At 37.8% G+C, this 22,145-nt stretch overlaps 1 protein-coding gene across 6 annotated transcripts in view; it reads right to left on the reverse strand.

Moving 5' to 3' along the window:
• pde1ca (phosphodiesterase 1C, calmodulin-dependent a) overlaps positions 1 to 13,141 on the reverse strand; it is a 75,274-nt gene extending 62,133 nt beyond the window's left edge. For 5 of the 6 annotated variants that reach the window (XM_052596114.1, XM_052596110.1, XM_052596112.1 and 2 more), the window contains exons 1-3: positions 12,816 to 13,113; positions 2,793 to 2,843; positions 2,176 to 2,341 (exon numbers count right to left, since the gene is read on the reverse strand). In XM_052596114.1, coding sequence (XP_052452074.1) covers positions 2,176 to 2,341; positions 2,793 to 2,843; positions 12,816 to 12,900 — 302 coding nt within the window. In that variant the 5' untranslated portion in view covers positions 12,901 to 13,113. Of the gene's footprint in view, positions 1 to 2,175; positions 2,342 to 2,792; positions 2,844 to 12,815 lie in introns of all 6 variants that reach the window. The other variant, XM_052596108.1, reaches the window with a different exon arrangement.
• Positions 13,142 to 22,145: the final 9,004 nt, after the last annotated feature.

Raw genomic sequence — 22,145 nt, forward strand, 5'->3', positions numbered from 1 at the left:
ATATGTTTCTCAAGTTCAAGTAAAGGACACCATTATTAGTGAATTATAATACACTGATGTCTAATTTAATATGGTCCAATATAGTATATACTTAGCATATAGTGCATGAGACATTTATGCTACTTATATTGTGCTACTTCAGTCATGATCACTATGAAAAAAAACTATTTTTAATTCTTTATTTCGGTCATTCTGTTTGTCCATTGACTCTGTCTCGCTGGTGAAGGGTTAAACTCTCTCTGTGGGACATCTGATGACAAGTAGGCAGGTTTTGGCATGCCACATTCTGCCATCCCAACATGCCATGTTCAGACTGGTTACTTCTCAGCTAGGAGGGGGGTTCTCTCACCTGCAACCCCTCACAGGACCTGCCGAATATGCCCCCTCGAGCTGCCCAAGCGCACAATAACACACTAATAGAACATTAAGGATTCACTGGAGCACAGTTATACGGTGGATATTTATAGCAGCCGGTGCCTGGTGCTGACGTCAGGACTAATGCCATGCGGTTCTCCCCTCCCTTCCTCACACAGGGTGATTAATGAGGAGCCGCTCACTATACAGAACATCACAGTCTACTGGAGTCTCCCTGTTTAACACAGCCGGTCGCACCAGCATACAGCTGAGTCCAAATATCATTCAGTTTCATCATTCATTTTCCTGCCGTTCCCTTTCAGAATGCCACAATGATGGGATTTATGTGTCTGACGTTTGTGTGAAATCTGTTCGGCATACATTAAGATTGGTATGGATTAGGATGGTTTACTGACGGTTTAAGACGCTGAAAAATGTACATCCTTACTAACAAATGTTAAAGTTTAGGTACTGAATGTGATTTGAATAAAATAAAATAAAATAATGAGTTTGGCCAAGAAATACATAGTTTAGACAGACGTATGCTATCTTGCATATTTCATAAAAAACTTTTTTATTTTTAGCAATGATGCATTACATTGTTTAATGGTCATAGTAAAGACTTTTTCATTGTTAAAAAAAAATGCATATATTTTTTTAAATAGATGCTGTGAAATCCTGAAAAGTAACACAAAAATAATAATAATGATAATAATTGTTTATAATAAATTGTTTTCTACACTGATAATAACATAAATGTTAATTGAGCACCAAACTAGCATATTAAATGACATCTGAAGTCATGTGACAGTGGAGTAATGGATGCTAAAGATTCAACTTTGTCATCAAAGGAATAAATTATATTGTAAAACCTGAACTTGTATTACATCGCATGCTTCAGATTACAAAATTCTGAAAATACAAGGCCTTTTGACTAAATACAGGCGTGAAAAGCCTATACTTTAGCCAATCCACACAATTTTTTCTATAAAATATGATTTTCAAGAATGACACCACAATCTGGTGACAGGCAGAGCACTTATAAAAATAAACTGTAAGGCCACTTCTTTTCATGAGCCATTTCCTGTATAGGTTTCCTGAGTCGCCATATGCTCTCACATATATAGTTTCATGAAAAACTTTAAACATCTTTGGAACTTTTTCATTCCACAAAAGGTTCTTTATAGTGGAAAAAAAGTGCTTTTGGAAACCAAAAACAAAAACAACAAAACAAATAGGTTCGTAGCAGTCAAAACCTAAATTTGAAACCTATACCAATAATAGTTTTTTGATAAGTATATAAATTACATTTTAAGGTTCTCCTATCATCATATTGGTTCTTTAGCTCTTAAAGGAAACAGAAGGTCTACTAAATAACTAGATTGTGAAACTTCTTAGCAGGGTTTAAATATGTTCTCCTATGGTTTTTTTGACCTAAAAGCCTTTAACTCCAGCTGGAACCTTCATTTTTGAGAGCGTGGCCTTTCAGCAGTGAGAAGCCTGCTGTGATCTGTAATAGAAGTGTTGGTTTGACACCATTGCTCCTAAACAAATCAATAATCCTATCTAGGCCTGCCAGCTGTGCATATGAGTGTAAAACACATGCACAAAGCACTTTATGTGACATAATCACTGCATAATTCCTGCTAACAGAGCATGACCATTCACCAAGCTTCACTTTAAAGTGCTTTTAGATAACAGCTGGTAAAGAATTTCACGAAAGCAGTTAACGCAGAACCAGCATTGATTGATCGAGAGCAGATATCGGCCCGTACTGATTGATGGAGGTGTGAGTGAGTGAGTGTGTGATTCCCTCCAAACCTAATGGCGGTCTTCTCCATGGCATCAGGACTTTCGACAGAGGGCAGGTCATCAGCTAGAATCTCCTCCGGGCTCCGCGGGTCAATCAGGATACCCCGCTTGTCTTTGTCCTTGATCCCGATGCCTGCTGTGATGGCGTTCCACAAAGCATTCTGGGACTTGGAACCTGATGCAACAATCAGAGATCAAAAGCTCAGAGGGGTGCAGATGACAGAATGCAAGACCAGGGCAGAGAGAGAAATAGAGGTAGAAAGACAAAGGCAGATAAACAATTCTTGCCTGTTTCCTGTTTTGCAAACATGCAGTCAATGGGGTAAAGGTGTAGCTGGTTAGTCACATGATGTTAATGCTTAAGTGACTGGGTTGAATAAATATTTCCATTACTGAGTGCCTGTTGGCAAAGATGGCAGGATGCAGGTTGCATACTTTTAGAGACAACCTGGATGATTTCTAACACCTCTCACTGCTGTTATGATTACAGATGAGTGTGTTTGATCAATGGAGACTGTGAACTTTTGTGTGTCACCCTCATACATGTTTTCTCACTGAGGCAGGAAACAATTTTAAAGTAAAAGGGAAGTCAACAACAAAGTTGCAATTTGATTCCACATACTCACGTGCGAATCGTGCCAGAGGTCTCGCACTGCTCTCTCCGGTTTCATTCGCCACTGTGGAGAGAAAGAACGAAACGTGTAGACCTTTCTTCAACAATCATGATGACTCACCAGAAATCATTTTTCTCGCCACAAATCTCAAGCTTTTTTCAGAATCGGTCATGAAAGTACGAAAATTACTTCTAAATCAATGCTGTTGTTTATGTTGTTTACCTGATACACATTCCTGCACCGTGCATTAAAATTAAGCATAAATGATTACACTCAGTTTGACATTTGCATATCGCTCATGAATATGCAAAGGATATGGTAATACAATAACAGTAGAGTAAATGTATAGATATATACACAATACAAGAGTGGAATATTTAAGTATTTTGCCATTTGTCAAAAATGATAGAGTATGGAAGCCACTGAATAAAAAATATATAAACGTAATTGTGACTCATCTCACAATTCCAACTTTTCTTTCTCGGAATCGAGTGATCAAAACACAATTGCGAGTTATAAAGTCAGAATCACAAGATATAAAGCCAGAATAGCAGGGCAGAAACTCTCAATTCTGACATTATTGCATGCAATTGTGAGTATATATGTTTGATAAAAAGTCGCAATTACCTTTCTTTATTTTTTATTCAGTGGCAGAAATTGGCTCCCATACTGGCAGATGAGAATGAGAAATGAGGAGAAAAGGAATTCTTTTGGAAAGATAAATCATAAATTAAATCTCTGTTGTTTTTCCTAAACATAACTAACTGAAACTCCCGAAGTCTGCTTCAAATCAAAGGCTTCTCATAAGAAACATAATCTAGTAATCTCACATGCCTCAAGGGATTTATATGAGATCTCACAATGTCTCAAACTTTGCTCAGATGCTAAAGTCTGCAAATGTCTGGAATTTCTATGTGAACTCAACATTTCCCATTAAAGGCAGGGTAGGTAAAAAATTTATAAACAACTTTCTTCCAAATTCGTTTAAACTTTCTATATATATCAATGCATAATTAAAATGTATGTACTCTGATAAAAAGAGTATAAAAATCGAGTGACTCTAGACCATTTAATCTGTATTAAACACAGCTCATTATTTCCATTCGGCACGAAACATAGGATTGGCTTAGGCAACTGTCACTCTCTCGCAACCATGGCAACCACACTTTTGCCACACATGACCTGCCCACTTGCGCGCGTACGTTTGATTTGAGGAATTCAAGAGGCACGGATCCTAGGAATACCAAAACAATTGTAGAGAAACAGCAAGCAAAATTCACAGTACCGGCCTATGCAGTTAGTGAAGGCAAACCAGGCAAAAAAAAGGAAGACAGTAACAGTACAAGAAAAGGCAATGAACAATAAGTCTTTGGATAAACAAAGAAAAAAACGTGAGTTAATATCGGCGTGGCTTTCCAGCGATGCGAGAACTGAGGGAACTTAAGGGGCTGAAAAGTGACTCCTTGATGGCTTTATTTCTGCTGGACAGGTACATCTTTATTTTTGTATTTTGATCATACGTATTTTTTTGTTTATTTTTTCATGAAGCATGTGTCATTAGCACACGTAGCTGCATAATATAGCTAACATAACATTACTTAGCGAGCCGTAGTAGAGACGATAAATAATCTATAGGCCTAGCTGAAGATGATAGCTGTAGCGTGGCTTTGGAAGGAGCCCAGAAGGGAGGGGGTGGAGTGAATGGAAATAATGAGCTGTCTTTAAAACAGTCGTGAGAGGTCTACAGACACTCGTTTTTTATACTTTCTTTTTGAGAGTACTTACATTTTAATTATGTATTGATATATAAATAAAGTTTAAACAAATTTGGAAAAAAAATTTTTATATATTTTTTACCTACCCTGCCTTTAAAGTCCAAAACATCTGGCTATGCCATCCATATTCATTACCTATATAACAACTATTAGATTGACTTCACCTCTTATTTTACAATAAACAATTGAAAACAGAGTTGATACTTACATGAAACATAACTGAAATCATCTCTGAATCTATGAAAGAGAAACAAAATAGTTTTCTACAGAACAGAGGAGGGGAAAATGCCGCAGATGTGTGCGGTCTGATTTATAGTGAATACAAAAATGAAGGTCACAGATGAATGTGTGTGACGTGTGTGATACCACAGTCCTCCTTCATTCTCTATAAATGCAGACATTAATCCTGCTCTGGTTTAATGGCTGTCAGCTGCTGAAAGGACACCAAACCAAGCAGTTTTTCTGTGTTTACATTAAGAGTTTTTACTTAAAAAAAAAGAAAAGTAAATCCTTTTTAAACTGTGCAATGGCTTTTACGTTTCTGAGCAGTAAAATTGTCAAACAGCCTCAGGATTGATGAGTAGAAGAGGCCGTATGAGGTCAAAGACGCAATTTGCAGCTGTGTTGTTTACACAGAGAAAGTGCACTGCTGTAAAAACTGAGCGAACAGCTCCCCCTGCAGGCCACCTCACGACACTCATTAATAACAACTGCTTGCTGCAAACCAAATCCATAAGAGGTTTAGAAAACCTAATAATAATTCAGAAGACAAATCTTATTAGCAGCTTCGACTCTGAACATGTGAATTAGTGGCGTCTGATTCGTGAGTAATTGGTCATTCCCATTTAGTCGGTTCACTCAGTACAACCATAGACAGTAAGAGTACAACACTTGACTCTGTGATACCGCGCTCTTGCGCCATCTGTTGAAGAAACCTTCAGCGTGAATATGTCTCGCGATATCCCACTGTCATGTGTTGTATCTACCTCTAATCCTCCTTCTGGGAACAGTGGTATGCATGCATAACCTAACGTTTTTAATGATTCATTTGAACCAAATTGTGAATCGTTTGTTAAATGATTCAGATATGAGAGAGAATTTTTTTAAGATTCAAAACTTCAGTTCTGAAGAAAAATTCTAAACAAAAGCGGGTTAAATACACATTGAATTTATAAATTTATTGAACATATACAAAGATTCATATTCCTAATAAAAAGAAAAAAAAATATATTAACTTAGTTTGAACTTTTCTGTTAATAGTGCTACCATCATAATACTATAGCCTAATTCAATCCCTATACAAATTCTATTTGAAAATAACAGAAATAATTTTATGAAAGTGTAATGCAACTTTAAGACTGAAGAAAAGTTTGAAAATTATTTTTCAATAAAAATTTATAAAATAAATTTGATTTGTATTACATTTTTGATACATTAAAATGAACTCCAATTCATTTTTATGAATATTTCATAGTCTTTATATTTTCAGTGCATTTTAAATGTAGTTGAATTCTTAGTATTTTTGCATTTTTATAAGTTTAGTTTATTTTTTATCTAATATATTTTATTTCAGCTTTATTACAATAAATTTTAGGTAACAACATCAACCCTGGTGCTATAGGGATTTTTTTTATTTTTTTTGAAGCTGAACATAAATAGCCATTTAAAGGCATGGAAGATAGTAAGAAAGACAGAGAAATGATGAACCACTGAGAATCACACAGGTGAATAAAAGAGCTGAAAGAAAGAACCATTACATGAAAAAAGACAGAGAGAGAGAGAGACGTGAGGTTGTTAAGTGGGCACTGCCGGTCCGCGGGGGGCACAGGGGTAATGAGAGGGAAATCAGAGAGGAGCCTTTAACACAGTGAGTTTGTCAGGCTGCTGAGTGTCCAACGAGTCTGTACTCAGGAGAAGAGGAAGGTCTCTTCATTAGTGATAATGACTCCCTCTGGGCAGCTCACACTACTACTCTAATGTGCTGACGACAGAAAGTCCCTCAGTGAGAGGCGCACGCTATCACCCACAGCTCCCCTGCCAGGTAAGCAGCAGAGACCCCTTTCTCCATTCAATCCACCCCTCTGGATCTCCATTACAGTACATACAGGTCTCCATATGTATATATGTATGTGTGTAAATAAATCATAAAAATTACTAGTGTAAAATATTGATTATCTTATTATTATATAATTATATAATGACTTATACACACACACACACACACACACACACTAGTGTTCTACATTAGATAATAGATTATAGATAGATTAGATATGCCACCTATAGATTATATACGTCTTTTATTATATCTATATCTATATCTATATCTATATCTATATATATATATATATATATATATATATATATAGATTTATCATATAAATATTTTATTAATAATACTGGCTATATCATAAATATTATAAAGAATACATTAACACAATTATTTTAGAAAAATAATATAAATGCATTCATAAATAAGTTTATAAATAAATTTGAATTGTTGTATTATAATTGATACAATTATAAAAAGAATATACATATTATTAATATATTAATTAATCATATGTATAATATAATATTAATATTGTTTAATATTATGTGTGCATGTGTATGTGTGTGTGTGTGTATATATATATATAATTATTAATAATTATAAAGTAATTCATTCATATTTCTAATACAACATTTTTATTTAAAAAAAAACACATACATACACAAATATGAAAGAAATAACTATTATTTTTACTAAATTAAATAACTATTATTATAAAACAACTATTATTATTACCAACACATAGCTTTGGGGTCCTTATTTAGGGACTCCTCTGCATCTGCCCCAGAAGTCTTAATGACTCCTCAACAGGTGCTCTAATGAGACATTTGTTTTTGTGAAAAGTGGGGACATCCCATAGGTGTAATGGTTTTTATGCTGTACAAACTGTATATTCTATCGCCCTTCACCAACCCTACACCTAACCCTAACACTCACAGCAAACTTTTTGCTTTTTTACTTTCTCAAAAAAACTCATTCTGTATGATTTTTAAGCGTTTTGAAAAATGGGGGCATGGGTTATGTGCTCATAAATCACCCTCTCCTTGTAATACCTGTGTCATACCCATGTCAAGTTGTGTCCTGATATGTCACAAAAACAAGAGCACACACACACACACACAAACAGGCAGCACTATGGGGAAACAAATGTGTTCGGGTTGTTTGTCAGGAGAGGCAAGAATCACTAGGTCATGACATCACATCCTGTCTTTGGTGGTGACCATGGAGACGGTAATCGCAAAGGTAGCATGGGAGATCCACAGGAGAACACCCTTATCATCAGTCCAGAGCGATTTACAAGCGTGACTGTTTGTGTGGGTTTCGGTTTAGTGATAAACACAGATTCCCGCGAGAAATCATCCCATCAAACAGAATTAATCTGACAGGACAGAAGTCACAAAAGGAATCGGAATGAACACATGACTATGTTTTCCACCTGATACCTTTGATTTGAGCACAGTTATGGTTTCTCCACTTCTTCATCTCCTGATTGTGGTATGTTATATAAGCCCTTGACCTTTTAGGAGTATAATTACCACCATCCAATGCTCTGCCCCAACGACTGTCATGTCACTTTGCCGTTCGAGCTCTCTTTGTTCAGCGCCTGCCTGAATCGACTAACCCTGTCAGAAACATCAACGTCCTGATGTTGCGTCCCTCATCATCTGACAGGGCAATAAAAGACTTCACGCTTCTCGGAGAACACAGAACACTGTGACTCATTTTGAACCAAAAAAAAGTTGTTTCTTATGTAATCTAATTGTACTCAGGCGACTCAGAGCAACCCAGAGAGACTGAAAGAGACATAATCACTTTGTTGCATTCATGTTACTATGACACAACAGAAAATAGAGTTTGCATGCAAGGAAAGCGATCTCAAGCTGTCTTGATGCAAATTTACTAAACCCTTTTGCTTGTGTTATGATCAGTGACTGACTCATTGAGACATTTCTAAACCCTTTAATAAAACCTTCACATATACATAAACACCAAAATTTAGAGCATACATATGCTAATTTAACCCACATGCTCTATTAGGGTCTGAGAGACCATTTGATAAATAGAAGAGACTTATCTGGTTGACAGTTAAAGGGCTAGTTCACCCCAAAATAAAAATAAAAAGTATTTATTTCATTTTTACCTCTGGTTCACACAATGTCTGAACTGTTAGAACTCTCCGGTGCGCGTTCTTTCCATAGACTGTATAAAAACATGGACGTTGTAGCAGAAATGAGTCGAACCAGACAAATTAAAGAGTCTATCAGAGCTGTGTGCATTGAAACGAGAGCCGAACTCCTCAGGAAGTCATAAATCAGTTCTAGTGCCACAAGAACCAAGCAAGATAACCAACCAACCAACTTGTTCACACAACAGCTTTCAACATTAACACCAATAGAACAATTATTGACAATTTTAATTCGAAGAAAAGATTGTCAAATTTATTGTTCGTGATTGAAATGCAACGCTGGACATCACATGTAAACCCAGGAGATCAAGTTAAATACTTGCATTGACTTCCCCCCAGCCAGCAGAACCAGACTGAAATTCCTAAGGGGGAAGGGCTTTAAACCTTTGTCTTCACAGAAAAGTCCCTTTGCCAGAGAATGGCAAAGAAACTGCTTTTTGTACATTATATATGGACTAGAATGAACTCAAAAAGACTTATAAATGAATCGTTCCATTGCTTAACTCCATATTCATTTATGTGTAACCCACACATTTGACTATCATGTATAATCACTTATTGTGTATGTCTTTTGATAACTATAGGATACATAGTCATGTCTAGTAGTAATATAATCAAATTTTCTTGCTTGATGTTATCCTGACAATCATTTATTTGTAAATTATATCATAATCATGTTATAGGAATCATGTCCAAAATTAGACCCTGTGAGGCAAAAACCACATGCTTGGTAAGATAAACAAATGATTTATGATACCCCAGACCCAAGACCATATCTGATTGGTCAAGGCAACATTTGAGGGGTGGCCAACAAGGAAGTTTAAATACTTTGGACCCCATGAAATTTTGCTTTTAGTTCTAGCATTGCTTGTGCTATCAGTCATGCCTTGCTTTTAGTCCCTAGCTGCTGCTATTAGCCATGTCGGCTTTTAGTTCCAGCCTTGCTCGTGCTATCAGTCATGCCTGCTCTTAGCTTTTAGCTTGTAGCTTTGCTACCTAGCTTTAGCTTGTAGCATCTAGCCATGCGGTTAGTCATCATTGTTCTTTGAGTGTGGTTCCAGCGTGCCTGCCTGCTGCTACTATGCCACGATGAGAAGGAACACAACCTAGTCTCGTCAAACTTTATTTCTTTTCTTTTCCGTTTGAGAGTTTCATGTTCTGAGTTAAGTTTTGTAACGTCGAGTCTCTGATGCCTGACCTCGGATGCCCGTTCAACTTCGACCAGCGCACACGACTCTGCACTTTCAGCCAACGCCCAACAACCATGGGCTTCCCTAGACGTCACTTCACTACTGAACTTCCAGCCAATCAGCGACACCGGGATACCCCTTTCAACGGGAGTCCCTTTCACAGGAAACGAAGGCAACGTATCCCCAGATATTTGTTGTGCTGGTGTATCTAATATAATTTTAGTCACATTGAGGAACTCAATGCAAGGGCTAATTACGTGATTGATGGTTGTTCATGTCTATGCAATTTAATGTATTGCTGTTAACTCGGAATTCCATATTTCCATTCTCTTAAACTCATCTTTTCCTAATTTTTGATCTTCCTGCAACTTGTGTGAATGTGTGAGTGCGTGCGTTTATGTGTTAGATTAGTTTATATGTCTTATATTTATCTAATAAAGCCTTATTCATATTGAAAAGAGAAGTATCTTGTGTTTTGTGCTTACAAGTTAATGTCTTAAACTGCCGATCTTGCTACTGTGCTAATTGATAGTGTTTTCACTATAGTTTGGATATTAGTATCCAGCGCAGATTTGATGTTAAACGGCTCGTTCACTGAACCGCAGGCGCGTCTCCGTGAACAGCCGTGAAACAGTGATTCTGTTCAAATTCCCTTTAAAATCTTAAATGATTCCCTTTGAGCTAAATTGACCTGTTTCCCTTACAACGTAGTGTCCGTAACGTCACCCGTAGACTTCTGAAGAGCATTTTTGAAGCCGTTATTATTTTTTGAATCAGGCTGTAAACATGTTTTTTTATGCTGTAAATTTTGAAATTTTAAGCGGCCAGTTGATTAATTTGTTGGCTTCACGAGAGAGAGCGGGAGGTTACCGCTTGGTTCTTACCAGCAGGCACATGAAGCTTCTTCTTCTTCTTGCTTTACAGTGGATCACAGACTTATAAGTGCATCTCTCAAGTGGACCATTGACACTCCTAATTGAGATTCTAGATTGAGTGTCAATGGTCCATTTGAGAGATAGGTGGCGGTAATGCACTTATAAGTCTGCGATCAGCCTTAAAGCAAGAAAAAGAAGAAACCTCATGAGCCTGCTGGTGGTAACAAACACAGGAGAGTTCTAACAGTTCGGAACACTTGGTGAACCAGAGGTAAAAAATCAAATAAATTTAATTGTTCTTTTTTTGGTATGTTTTTATTTGATTTTTTATTGTATGTTTTAGGCGTGATTCCCATTTACTTATTATACGTGTGATAAACTGCAACAGTTTGAGCTTAAAATCTCGGTTTGTGTTATACTAAAGAAACTAAGTCACTTACATCTTAAGGTAAAGGTAAAGGATTTTATTGTCATTCCAAAACATGTACATGAGCTGGAACGAAATTAGACACTGAGGCCCGGTTAAAACCATTCATAATAAATAACTAACTACTCACTCATCAATAAATACAATAGATACAATAACAAATAATACAAGCCCATGTTAATATATGGGTACAGTCTCTCCACACACTAAAAACCCTTAAAAATTAGCAGCATAGTAATAAAGTTAGTGCAATCTAATTTAGGACAGCAAGTTCAGTTCATCAATTCTGTAGTTGTCAATATTAAAAAGTCTCACGGCTTCTGGATAGAAACTGTTTTTTAACCTTGATGTCCTAGCTCTGATGCTGCGCAGCCTCCTACCTGAAGGAAGAGGGTCAAATAGTCTATTGGCAGGGTGAAAGAAGTCTTTCATGATACTTGCAGCCCTTATATATCTATAATATATATATATCTTATATATCTTATATATCATTGCTCTTTTGTTGTTGTTGTTTTTTTATTGCTTCCATTGTCTTCATAAGTAAGTTGCTTTGGATAAAAGTGTCTGCTAAATGACTAAATGGCTAAATGAAATGACATCTTGGATACCCGGGGGGTTAGCAGATAAACATCAAATTTTCATTCTTAGGTGAACTATCCCTTTAACGACTTTTATAATCGTATGAAAAGTGACTATAAATGTGTTGACAAGATTCAAAACACGTCCTTCTAAATATCTGGGGTTTCAGAAACCTCCAAAAAACTAAAATATGTTTCATTGCAATGGATTTCACATAGTAAGAATTTCTGATTTGGATTTATTGAATTTTTTGGAATGTTTTTTATTTATTTATTTTGCTCAAACTGAATTAAAACATAGAGTAACAATAGTATAACATAAACAACAATACTATATTAGATAAAAGTCGGTCACTGTTTCGTAAATGCATGAAACAAAGCAGCAATAATATATTTCAACTCTGATTTGATATTAAAAGAATATAAATTAATAATCATTATCGTAATAAACTACAATTATTGTAGTTTTGGTTATGATGAATTATTATAATAAATACTACTATTATTGTGCATGCAATATTTTATCAACATTTATTTAGTTAAAATAATAAAATATATTATTATTCATAATAATATAATTCACTAAAATAATACCAATAATAATTAATAATAAACAGATAAAATTATATTATTAGTAATAAAAATAATTAATATTATTTAGTGTCATTTATTATTATTATGATTATTAATATACAGCATTGAGGTCTCTGGGACCCTTAAAAATAATATAACAAAGTAAACCCTCGTGTCATGTTGAGATTTACATTTGCTTGAGGTGAACCAAAAAAATGGGTTTTCACAAACTAAACAGACTAATTAATGGATTCAGAAGCACAAAGGAACTTGCAGTAGCACCATGTTCACTCATACAAAAAAAAAAAAAAAAAAATCTGTGCTGTAGCCTACACAGAAACACACATCCACCCACACATACCTGACCAGCTGTTCTTACCAATAGTGAAGCTGAAGCCATCAATGCTGAAAGTGGCACTCCGGCATTTTTTAAATCCTTGTTTTTTGGAGCTGAGCTCTGACATGTTCTCCAATTGTTTCTGTCCGTCTGCGAAGGGAGAGAAACTCTGGAAACAGACTCCACAGGTGGAAAAGCGTGCTCTGAGCGGGAACCTCAAAGATCAGAGAGGATCATTAATGAAGGAAGTCACAGGGTTGACATCTCCTGCAGGGAGCGCATCCCATCTGTAAAAATCCCTCTTGAACTCATCATACAGCCTGCTTCTCTGTTGCCTGCCTTTCTTGCACTGTAAGGACAATAAACTCACAGATGGGAGATGTTTCTTTTCTCTCTCTCTCTCTCTCTCTCTCTCTCTCTCTCTCTCTTCCCCTCCCGTTCACACTGTGACCCTTCCCACTGCTAAACTGTGCTTGATTGCAGGCTCTCTCTCCCTCATTCACTGTCACACTCACTCGACCATTTACTTGAGCGCTAAGCATATATGTATTCACTGATCTGAGTCAGTGATACATGCTGATGTTTATTCTTGGACGCTTTCACGTGTGCCTTCTTAGAACCTGTGTGGTTACTTATGTGTGGGTGTGTGTGTGTGCAAGCACATACGGGCAAGTTCTATTGCGAAAGGGCAACCTTTTTACAATGTTTAAACAAAACAATCTGACAGAAATGCTGGTTGGATAAGATTAAAAGAAGCTTATAGTGGGTATAGTGTACCTTATGGTATAGGACCCATTCTGAACTACAGTTTGTTTACAAATTCCACTTAAAGGGAAAGTTCATGCAAAAACCACACAGAATTTTGTCACTGTTTATATTATGATATGAACAATGTCAGATTAACATTGTGTAGTTTTGGATGTAACAATGCAACAATTCTTGGAAGCTTTTTGTCAGTTAATAGCACATTCACCTATTTTTATGCAAATCTGGGACATTGCATAAGAAATATACTTGAAAGAAATGCAAAGATGCATATAAATTCTAAAAATGTGCATGAAAAGTGTATGCACTTAAAACTACAATGGAAGCATATTTAACAAATAAATCCTTTGATGCGCAGCAAACACTTGATTTTGTGATTTTGTCTCAACAGTCGATGCGATTGGACAACTTGACTAACTAGAAGACCAATTTCAATGCACAACATCTCAAATCTTTGTTTGATCATTCTGAGCCAAAGTCTGTCATCAAAATTACTTGGTTTGGTTCTGGTCTCTCCCAGAACTCTCTCACACGATTGTGTTCACAAACACCAAACATACTGTACATTTCCAAATGCAAAATAACATGACAGAGTTTATTGCGATGTATGAAAAAGAGCCACAGGTTTGTTTGTTTTTTCTCGACTGCAGTAAATTTCAGTTTTATTGCAGATATTTTGTGCTAGTTCATCAGCAAGTGACCTTTTTTTACCCTGTAAACACTTGCTTTATATTGCTTTATTCACAAATCTTTTATGCAATATTCCAAACATGTGATAAAAATGTAAATAAAGTTAGTTTGTAATGCTAAAATAACAGACTTATTTGATCCAATTACACACATTTCTTATTATCTCTTTCAAAACAGCTCTTTAAAACAGGACTTTGAGCTCATTTGAATGATGCAACCGTTCAATGGTGTTATGTTACAACCCTGTGGCACTTCAATACACTCTCTGATTAGCCCTTATGATCTGAAAACTGCACATACATGACTGAAGCATTAGCCATTCTGTATCTCTATTTAAAGTCTTGAATTACATTATCAAGAGACATTTACATTCATAAACCCATCTAATATCTGGAGATCTACTGTATTATTAGCTTTTGTTAGTGTAGAACTGATTGGACAATCTTGTAGAGCGGTCGAGGGGTTCTGAACACATGTTTGGATTTTCCTATGATGTAAGAACTGGGTGTAACAAAATATTTGTTCAGTGCTTTATATTGCACTCCTAAGCATTTTTAAGTTGAACTCCGCACTTAAATCATCAAAATTACTATTGGACATTTAGGGATTTTAACAAAACTCCTAAACACAGGATAAAAATTCAGTGATGTTTGATCTTTTGTGCTTCAGGTGTAAATGATACATCAAATTTTGCTGCCTGCTTGTTAAGGAGTAGTGTATATGTGCTATTACTTAAGCAATCTTACTAATAATTTCTTTACTTTGACATTGGTACCTGAGCCATATTTATACACCTCTTGAGTTCTTTTGACTTAGGCCAGTAAGTAACCACTTAAAAACCACCCAGAACACCTTATTAACCACCATGCAATGCTTAAGAGACAGTACAACATCGGCGCCGATAGCCTTTTGGGCAACGTTTTGACATAGAGCAGTGTTGAGCTACAGGTGTCCCGAGTTCGAATCCTAGCTTGAGGACCTTACCAAACCTGCTGCACTCTCTCTCTCCCACTTGACTGTCCACTGTCCTATCACAATTAAGCCACAACCCCCCCCCCCCCCCCCCCCCCAAAAAAAAAAACACACAAACAGCACAACAAAATACCAATAACCACTCAATAGCAACTAAATAACAATGTTACTTACAGTACATTTTCTTCATTATTATATATATATATTATATATATAAAATTAATAAATTGTAGTAATATTTCACAATATTCCTGCATTGTTGTTGTTGTTTTTTTGCATCAAACACATGCAAGTTTGGTGAGAGTAAGGTATATATATATACACACACACACACACATACATACTACACTATACTTTACACACACACACACACACACACACACACACACACACACATATATATATATATATATATATATATATATGTCCACACTGTGTTCCCCAATACAAGTGAAATAAAAACATAAATAAATTTCTATCGCCATTCACCTGAAGGCTAGGAGCCAATTTTGGTGTCACTTAGCAACCACAAAAAAATGTCCTTTAGATCTGAGTCTTATTGCTGTAATCTATTTTCACTAGAATTCTGTCCAGTGTCAGAAGGTGTCAGATCTAAATCAGAGGAGTGTGCTTAAGTGAAAATGAATGTTGTCTGGATATCTATGTTCTTGTAAAGAAGAGGTGAAGGGGTTATTCCATGTGTCTTGTATTCACATACAGCAGTTGGTGCATAGTTATAATGAAACTGTCATATTAGTTCAAGCTTACAGAGTTCCTCAGGAATGATGACCCATTCATGCAGTTTTAAAACATATAGCACTTGTTAAAATACTGTGTGGACGTATACACGACTCTCTCACATGACTGCAATGTGATCTACCTCATGCACACAAGCTGAGTGGACGTTCCCATTCAGCTGTGTTTTTGAGCACCTGTTTTCCAAGTCCCCTCTCACCCACCTGCACAGAAAACAGAGAGCAAAGTACAGCGTCATTACCCAGAAACACCTGCTGTAAACCTGCTGAGATTAAAATCTGCGAGTGATGATTCTGCAAGTGGCTCTCTCTCTCTATCACAAAGCTCACACACCTTCATCTGATGTGTTTTTACACCCCTGCACTATTTATAGATTTACACATACATGTGTGAAAATATACCCACACCTTTAATTCAAAGAGTCACAGTGAGAGAAATATAGTTTTTTCTGGGTCATTAAAGGGGTAGTTTAACCAAAAATGACTATCATCATTTACTCACCCTCATGTGATTCCAAGCCTGCCAAACTTTCTTTCTTCAACAGAACACAAACAAAATCTTTAGTAGAAGATTAATGCTGCTCTTTTCTATAAACTGAATGAGAAAAATGACAATAAATAAATAAAAGTGGTCCCTACAACACTAAATCATATTTATAATTTAATATATTGCAGAGAAATGTATTATATAATAAATAGCATATTATACTGCGGGGTCATTGAATGCTTGAATCTGATTAGTTGACTAAATTTCTAAGGTGTGCAGTTATTTTTAGGGAAATGCTTGGCAAAAGAAGTTCCAGGCAAGTAGTTCTATCATCATAACTCACATCACCACATCAGGTGTGCATTATTTTCTAATAATTCAACAGCCTGTTGTCTGTTGCTGTTGTATTTACATTTATTGTCATATCAGCTTCACATGCTATTTTGTTGTAGATACAGATTCAACATTTTATAAATTCAATCTAGTGCTGTCAAACAATTAATCATGATCAAACGCATCCAAAATACTATGTATATTTACTATGTATATATAAATACGCATACATACAGTATATATATATATATATATATATATATATATATATAAAAAAAATATATATATATATATATATATATATATATATATATATATATATATATATATATATATATATATATATATATTAAAAAACATATATATAATATAATTACACACACATACAGTATATATTTTGAAATTTTTTTTATATAAAATATATAAACAACATATTATATATATAGATACTTACATGCGTTTGTATTATATTATATATATATATTTATAAGTTAACTTTTCGAAGGTTGGAAGTTTTAGGGAGAATTTTTTATTATTATTATTGTTGTCTCAACACATAAAGAATTGGGCAAACCAAAAATATTTTTTAAATCTCAAATTCAAATATATAAAATATTTATACAATCAAAAATTTTAATTGGACTGGAAATAGATGTATGGTAAATGTTTCTACCTTAACTGTGTCAATCTCCATTTACCTTCATTCAAGGAGAACACCAGCGTGCACATTGTTCAAAATATCTCCTTTGGAGATATGGATGACAGAAAAAGCATTAGGTTATATAAGGTAATCTCGAAATTGGATTGTAATATTCTAGTTAAACAATCATCTCACACATCAAAACAATTTCAAAAGCAGTAGTGTTTTTCTGCAGAAGTGCTGTATAGTCAGTCCAATGCCAGTCCTCGATTCACTCAAACAATGCAACAAGTGAAATAAAAACTCAAGGTCAGCCTACACTGGCACTCTGACAGAACGCCAGAGAGAGAGAGATGAACCTCAAGGACGCCGAGAGCAGAACCAAGCAGGTTAACTTCTTTATCGCTGAGTGGGTGTAGCAGGATAAAAGCTTGGTTTATCCGATTCTGAAAAGACCATAGTCCACAAAACCCCACCCAGGTCTCTCACCTCAAAGGTTTCCATGGCAACCAAATACAGTCTGGTTAAAAAGTGCCTTTTCTGTGGTTTCACAACATGCTATGTGCCTGAAACATTCAGCATATTAACAGCTGTTGGCACTCCAGTCAGAGCTCGTGAGGTTGGTTGGTTAGCGAGTTTATATATCATTTTAATCATAACCTTTTTCTGTACATTTCTGTACATTTCAGCAAACTTCCAAAGGAGACTTAACATTATATATATATATATTGTGACGAGTCAGCTGCCTCCTCCCTGATTATCACCGGCACCCCGTCCTAAATCGCCGCCCTTCACCAGGCTCCCGACTGGAGTGGGTGTGTGAGAGGAGGGGCGCTGGACGAGTCAGGGCTGGCGGCGTGTGATGGGGCACACCTGAAGGAAGTGGAGCCTCATTACCGCCGCTGTTTAAAAGCCCAACGCGCCTCTCCTCAGGAGACCGGTCTCTTCCCCGTGCATGCACACTGGTGTCCTCGTGGGTCCAGGAAGGGTGCGTTGAGGGACTCCCGCGCCACCAAGACGTGAGCTGCCGGACCCGCGATCCGGATGGGAACCGCACCCGTATACACGGCCGACGGGCCAGGATGCCGGGCCGTCCATCCCCTACCAGCGCCGCGGCCAACGAGAGAGACGCGGCCGCTAGGAGAAGCCGCCGCCCCTCGCGCCCCGGACCAAGGAGGGGAGCGCGTGCGGCCGCCGGACTCCGCCCCTTGCCTGGACCCTTCCTCGGTGAACACTGCCCGACCCACACAAACCCCGCAGCACAACGAGGACACCAGATTCCCTGTTATTTTGGACACTTTCCCCCTTTGGCCACTTTTATTCCCTTTGTTTTATGATTTCTGTTAATAAAAGCCTCTCCGAGGCCTGACGCCACGCCCACTGTGTCTGTCTTGTGCTCCTCCCGTGACACTGGTGGAGAATGCGGGCAGGCGGAGCCTAGACAGCGCAGTTGGGAAACGTCTGGTGACGTCACTCCCTCTCGCTTGCAAACGTTCGTGAGAACCCAGACTGGGACGGAGGAAAACTGGGGACAGCCTCCCAGCCACACAAGGGGTAAGTGACTTTTCCATTGTCATTTTACCCTGTGGTTGGTTGAGGCTGTCACTAAAACCCGGTTTCTCTGTCCCTGTTCTGGTGCGCTGCGAGAGGGAGGACCGCCCGGAGAGGAAGCCCCGCCCACTCCGACCGTTTGGAGCCTGGTTGAGGATGGTAGCACTCCCGTGTGGGCGGCGACCTGATGACGGGGATGTCGCTTGGGAGGGGGAATGTGACGAGTCAGCTGCCTCCTCCCTGATTATCACCGGCACCCCGTCCTAAATCGCCGCCCTTCACCAGGCTCCCGACTGGAGTGGGTGTGTGAGAGGAGGGGCGCTGGACGAGTCAGGGCTGGCGGCGTGTGATGGGGCACACCTGAAGGAAGTGGAGCCTCATTACCGCCGCTGTTTAAAAGCCCAACGCGCCTCTCCTCAGGAGACCGGTCTCTTCCCCGTGCATGCACACTGGTGTCCTCGTGGGTCCAGGAAGGGTGCGTTGAGGGACTCCCGCGCCACCAAGACGTGAGCTGCCGGACCCGCGATCCGGATGGGAACCGCACCCGTATACACGGCCGACGGGCCAGGATGCCGGGCCGTCCATCCCCTACCAGCGCCGCGGCCAACGAGAGAGACGCGGCCGCTAGGAGAAGCCGCCGCCCCTCGCGCCCCGGACCAAGGAGGGGAGCGCGTGCGGCCGCCGGACTCCGCCCCTTGCCTGGACCCTTCCTCGGTGAACACTGCCCGACCCACACAAACCCCGCAGCACAACGAGGACACCAGATTCCCTGTTATTTTGGACACTTTCCCCCTTTGGCCACTTTTATTCCCTTTGTTTTATGATTTCTGTTAATAAAAGCCTCTCCGAGGCCTGACGCCACGCCCACTGTGTCTGTCTTGTGCTCCTCCCGTGACAATATATATAAAAAAAAAATTGTACATAATTCAGATATCTCAATGTGATTATGAACTCAAACATTTCTCATCATTTTCCCATCATTCTCCTCCAAATTATATGGGGTGCATTTCCCAAAAGCAACTATGGTCGCAAGTTCTGTCGTTACCAATAGAGTTCAATTGAACTCACGACTATAGCTAGCTAAAGATGGTTTTGGGAAATGCAAACCTGATAAGTGCCAACCACATTTATGTTATATCTTTATATTTTTATTGTACTATATCTATATGTCAACAACTGGTGCCAATCAATTAGTTTTTCTCTAAAGCAATTCTTGGTTTCACATCTGATAAAGCTGCAGGAAGAACAAGTGAGGAGTATATAGAGTCTCTGGTGCAAACTCTGAGCAATAAAATCTCCAGTTCAGAAAGCTCCAGTTCTCCAGTTCAAAAGTTTCCAGTTCGGTTATCACTCCTAGAGTACTGGCGTATCCCAGCTGTCTGAACTTTTAACATCTAAATCACCTGTAAGTGCAAAAAAGTTTAAGTGTAAAACAATCCACCATTTTCATTTAAGATCACATAAAGGATCCTGGAGGAGTTTTCTATTGTCTCATAAATGTTTAAGGAGCATTTACTCCTTATTCAGAGGTGGAGAGAGAGAATAAGATGCTTTACGCTTGGTCAATTCCACTCTACGCATTCGGCTCCAGTTACCTGCTCATCACAGTGAGAGCAGCAAACACTTGTAAGAAACTCTATCGCTCCAACAACAGGCCTGATAAACCAATACACAGCTTCTGACACGCTCGGCTGCGCTCGCCACATCAAATATCTTGTTCAAGAGTTTGTACGATTGAGCTGCTAAAAGACTAGTGTTAAGCTCAAGCAGACTATCTAGCTGCTTTAACTGCAAGTGATGAGCAGAGTGCATTGCATTGGGTCTATGCTGCCCACCTTAGCACTCACAAACACCTCCACATCTCTAATCATCCAGATTGTAATGCTTCACTTAAATATCTTTCTTACTTACGCATAATTAATGCTTCCCTAGTATCATGTTGGAATAATTATATTTGGTGAACCCACCTGAATGCCACTACAGTGTCAATTTTTACAGACCTTCTGAACTGGGAACATGTAAATAAGAGAATTAATGTTGCCATATACTGAAACAGAACTGAAGGTTTTAAATATTTACCTTTTTTTTGTAAGTTTGCAAGCTATTTGGTTTGATGACCACTAACTTACACTGATTAGACACAGTTGCTCTCGTCTCGTCAAAATAGAGACAAAATGAAGGAGAATAGCCCAAGACGTTCAATTAAATCGGACCAAAATCACTTGTATGGTGTCACTTCATAATTAAACTATTTAAAAGAATCAAGTCAACTGTAGCAGTTGCGTCACTGGAGAAATGAGTATGTCTACAACAAATGTTGAACATTTGGAAGCTGAAAGTGAACATGCAAAGACTGACAACTTGAACCCTGTGTTGCCAGGGTTGTGGTTTTTGGACTACTTTTATAATGTACCACAGCCACTAACAGGTTTATTTTGATAAATGTGTATAGGTCCTTAGAGTAAATACCTTCTTAAGAAGTTTGCCATTCATAGATTAATTCCACATTGATGCTTGTGTGTAGATAAAACAGGAGTGAATGTGGAGAGAAGAAGAGAGAAGAGAGAAGAAAAGAGAAAAGAGTATGTAGGCTATTAATAATAATGGTCTTGGCTGAGATCAGAAAATATCAGAGAGGATTTTAATTTAATATATGAAGAAAAGCTGGAGAATTGGGGAAGTGAAAGGACAAAGCACATTTTGAGGACCAAAATAGCCTTTAAACAAATCTATGTACATTGACAATTAAAATTCATATATTTTCAGTAACCTAAGAGGAATAAAATGGATTCAATAATCAAATGTGCACATATATAAACTAAAATCGTCCACAGAAAAATTTAATATATAGAATAAATGTGATGGGGGGGGGGGGGGGGTGGTATTTTAAAGATATTTATGAGAATCCTTCAGCTGTAGTTTTCATTCCTTTTGGGAGAGTTTGGTTTCAGTTTTGGTCTGAATTTTGTTTCTTCTCTGAGCTCTGGCAACCCTGCCTAGTGATTGACTGGACAGAAAATGTGCAATGCCTCCTCCGCAATGGAAATGAACAACTCTGAAGGCAATGTAATTACAATTCATATTCTTTTACAGCACAAGACATGAGTCAAAAGAGCCATTTAGCATGAATCTGAACTTTCAATCCCAGCTAAGTAACCATTCATCTGTCAAATGATCCT

Source organism: Carassius gibelio, chromosome B24 (genome assembly GCF_023724105.1).
Source record: "Carassius gibelio isolate Cgi1373 ecotype wild population from Czech Republic chromosome B24, carGib1.2-hapl.c, whole genome shotgun sequence".
In the NCBI taxonomy this organism is placed as follows: Eukaryota; Metazoa; Chordata; class Actinopteri; order Cypriniformes; family Cyprinidae; genus Carassius; species Carassius gibelio.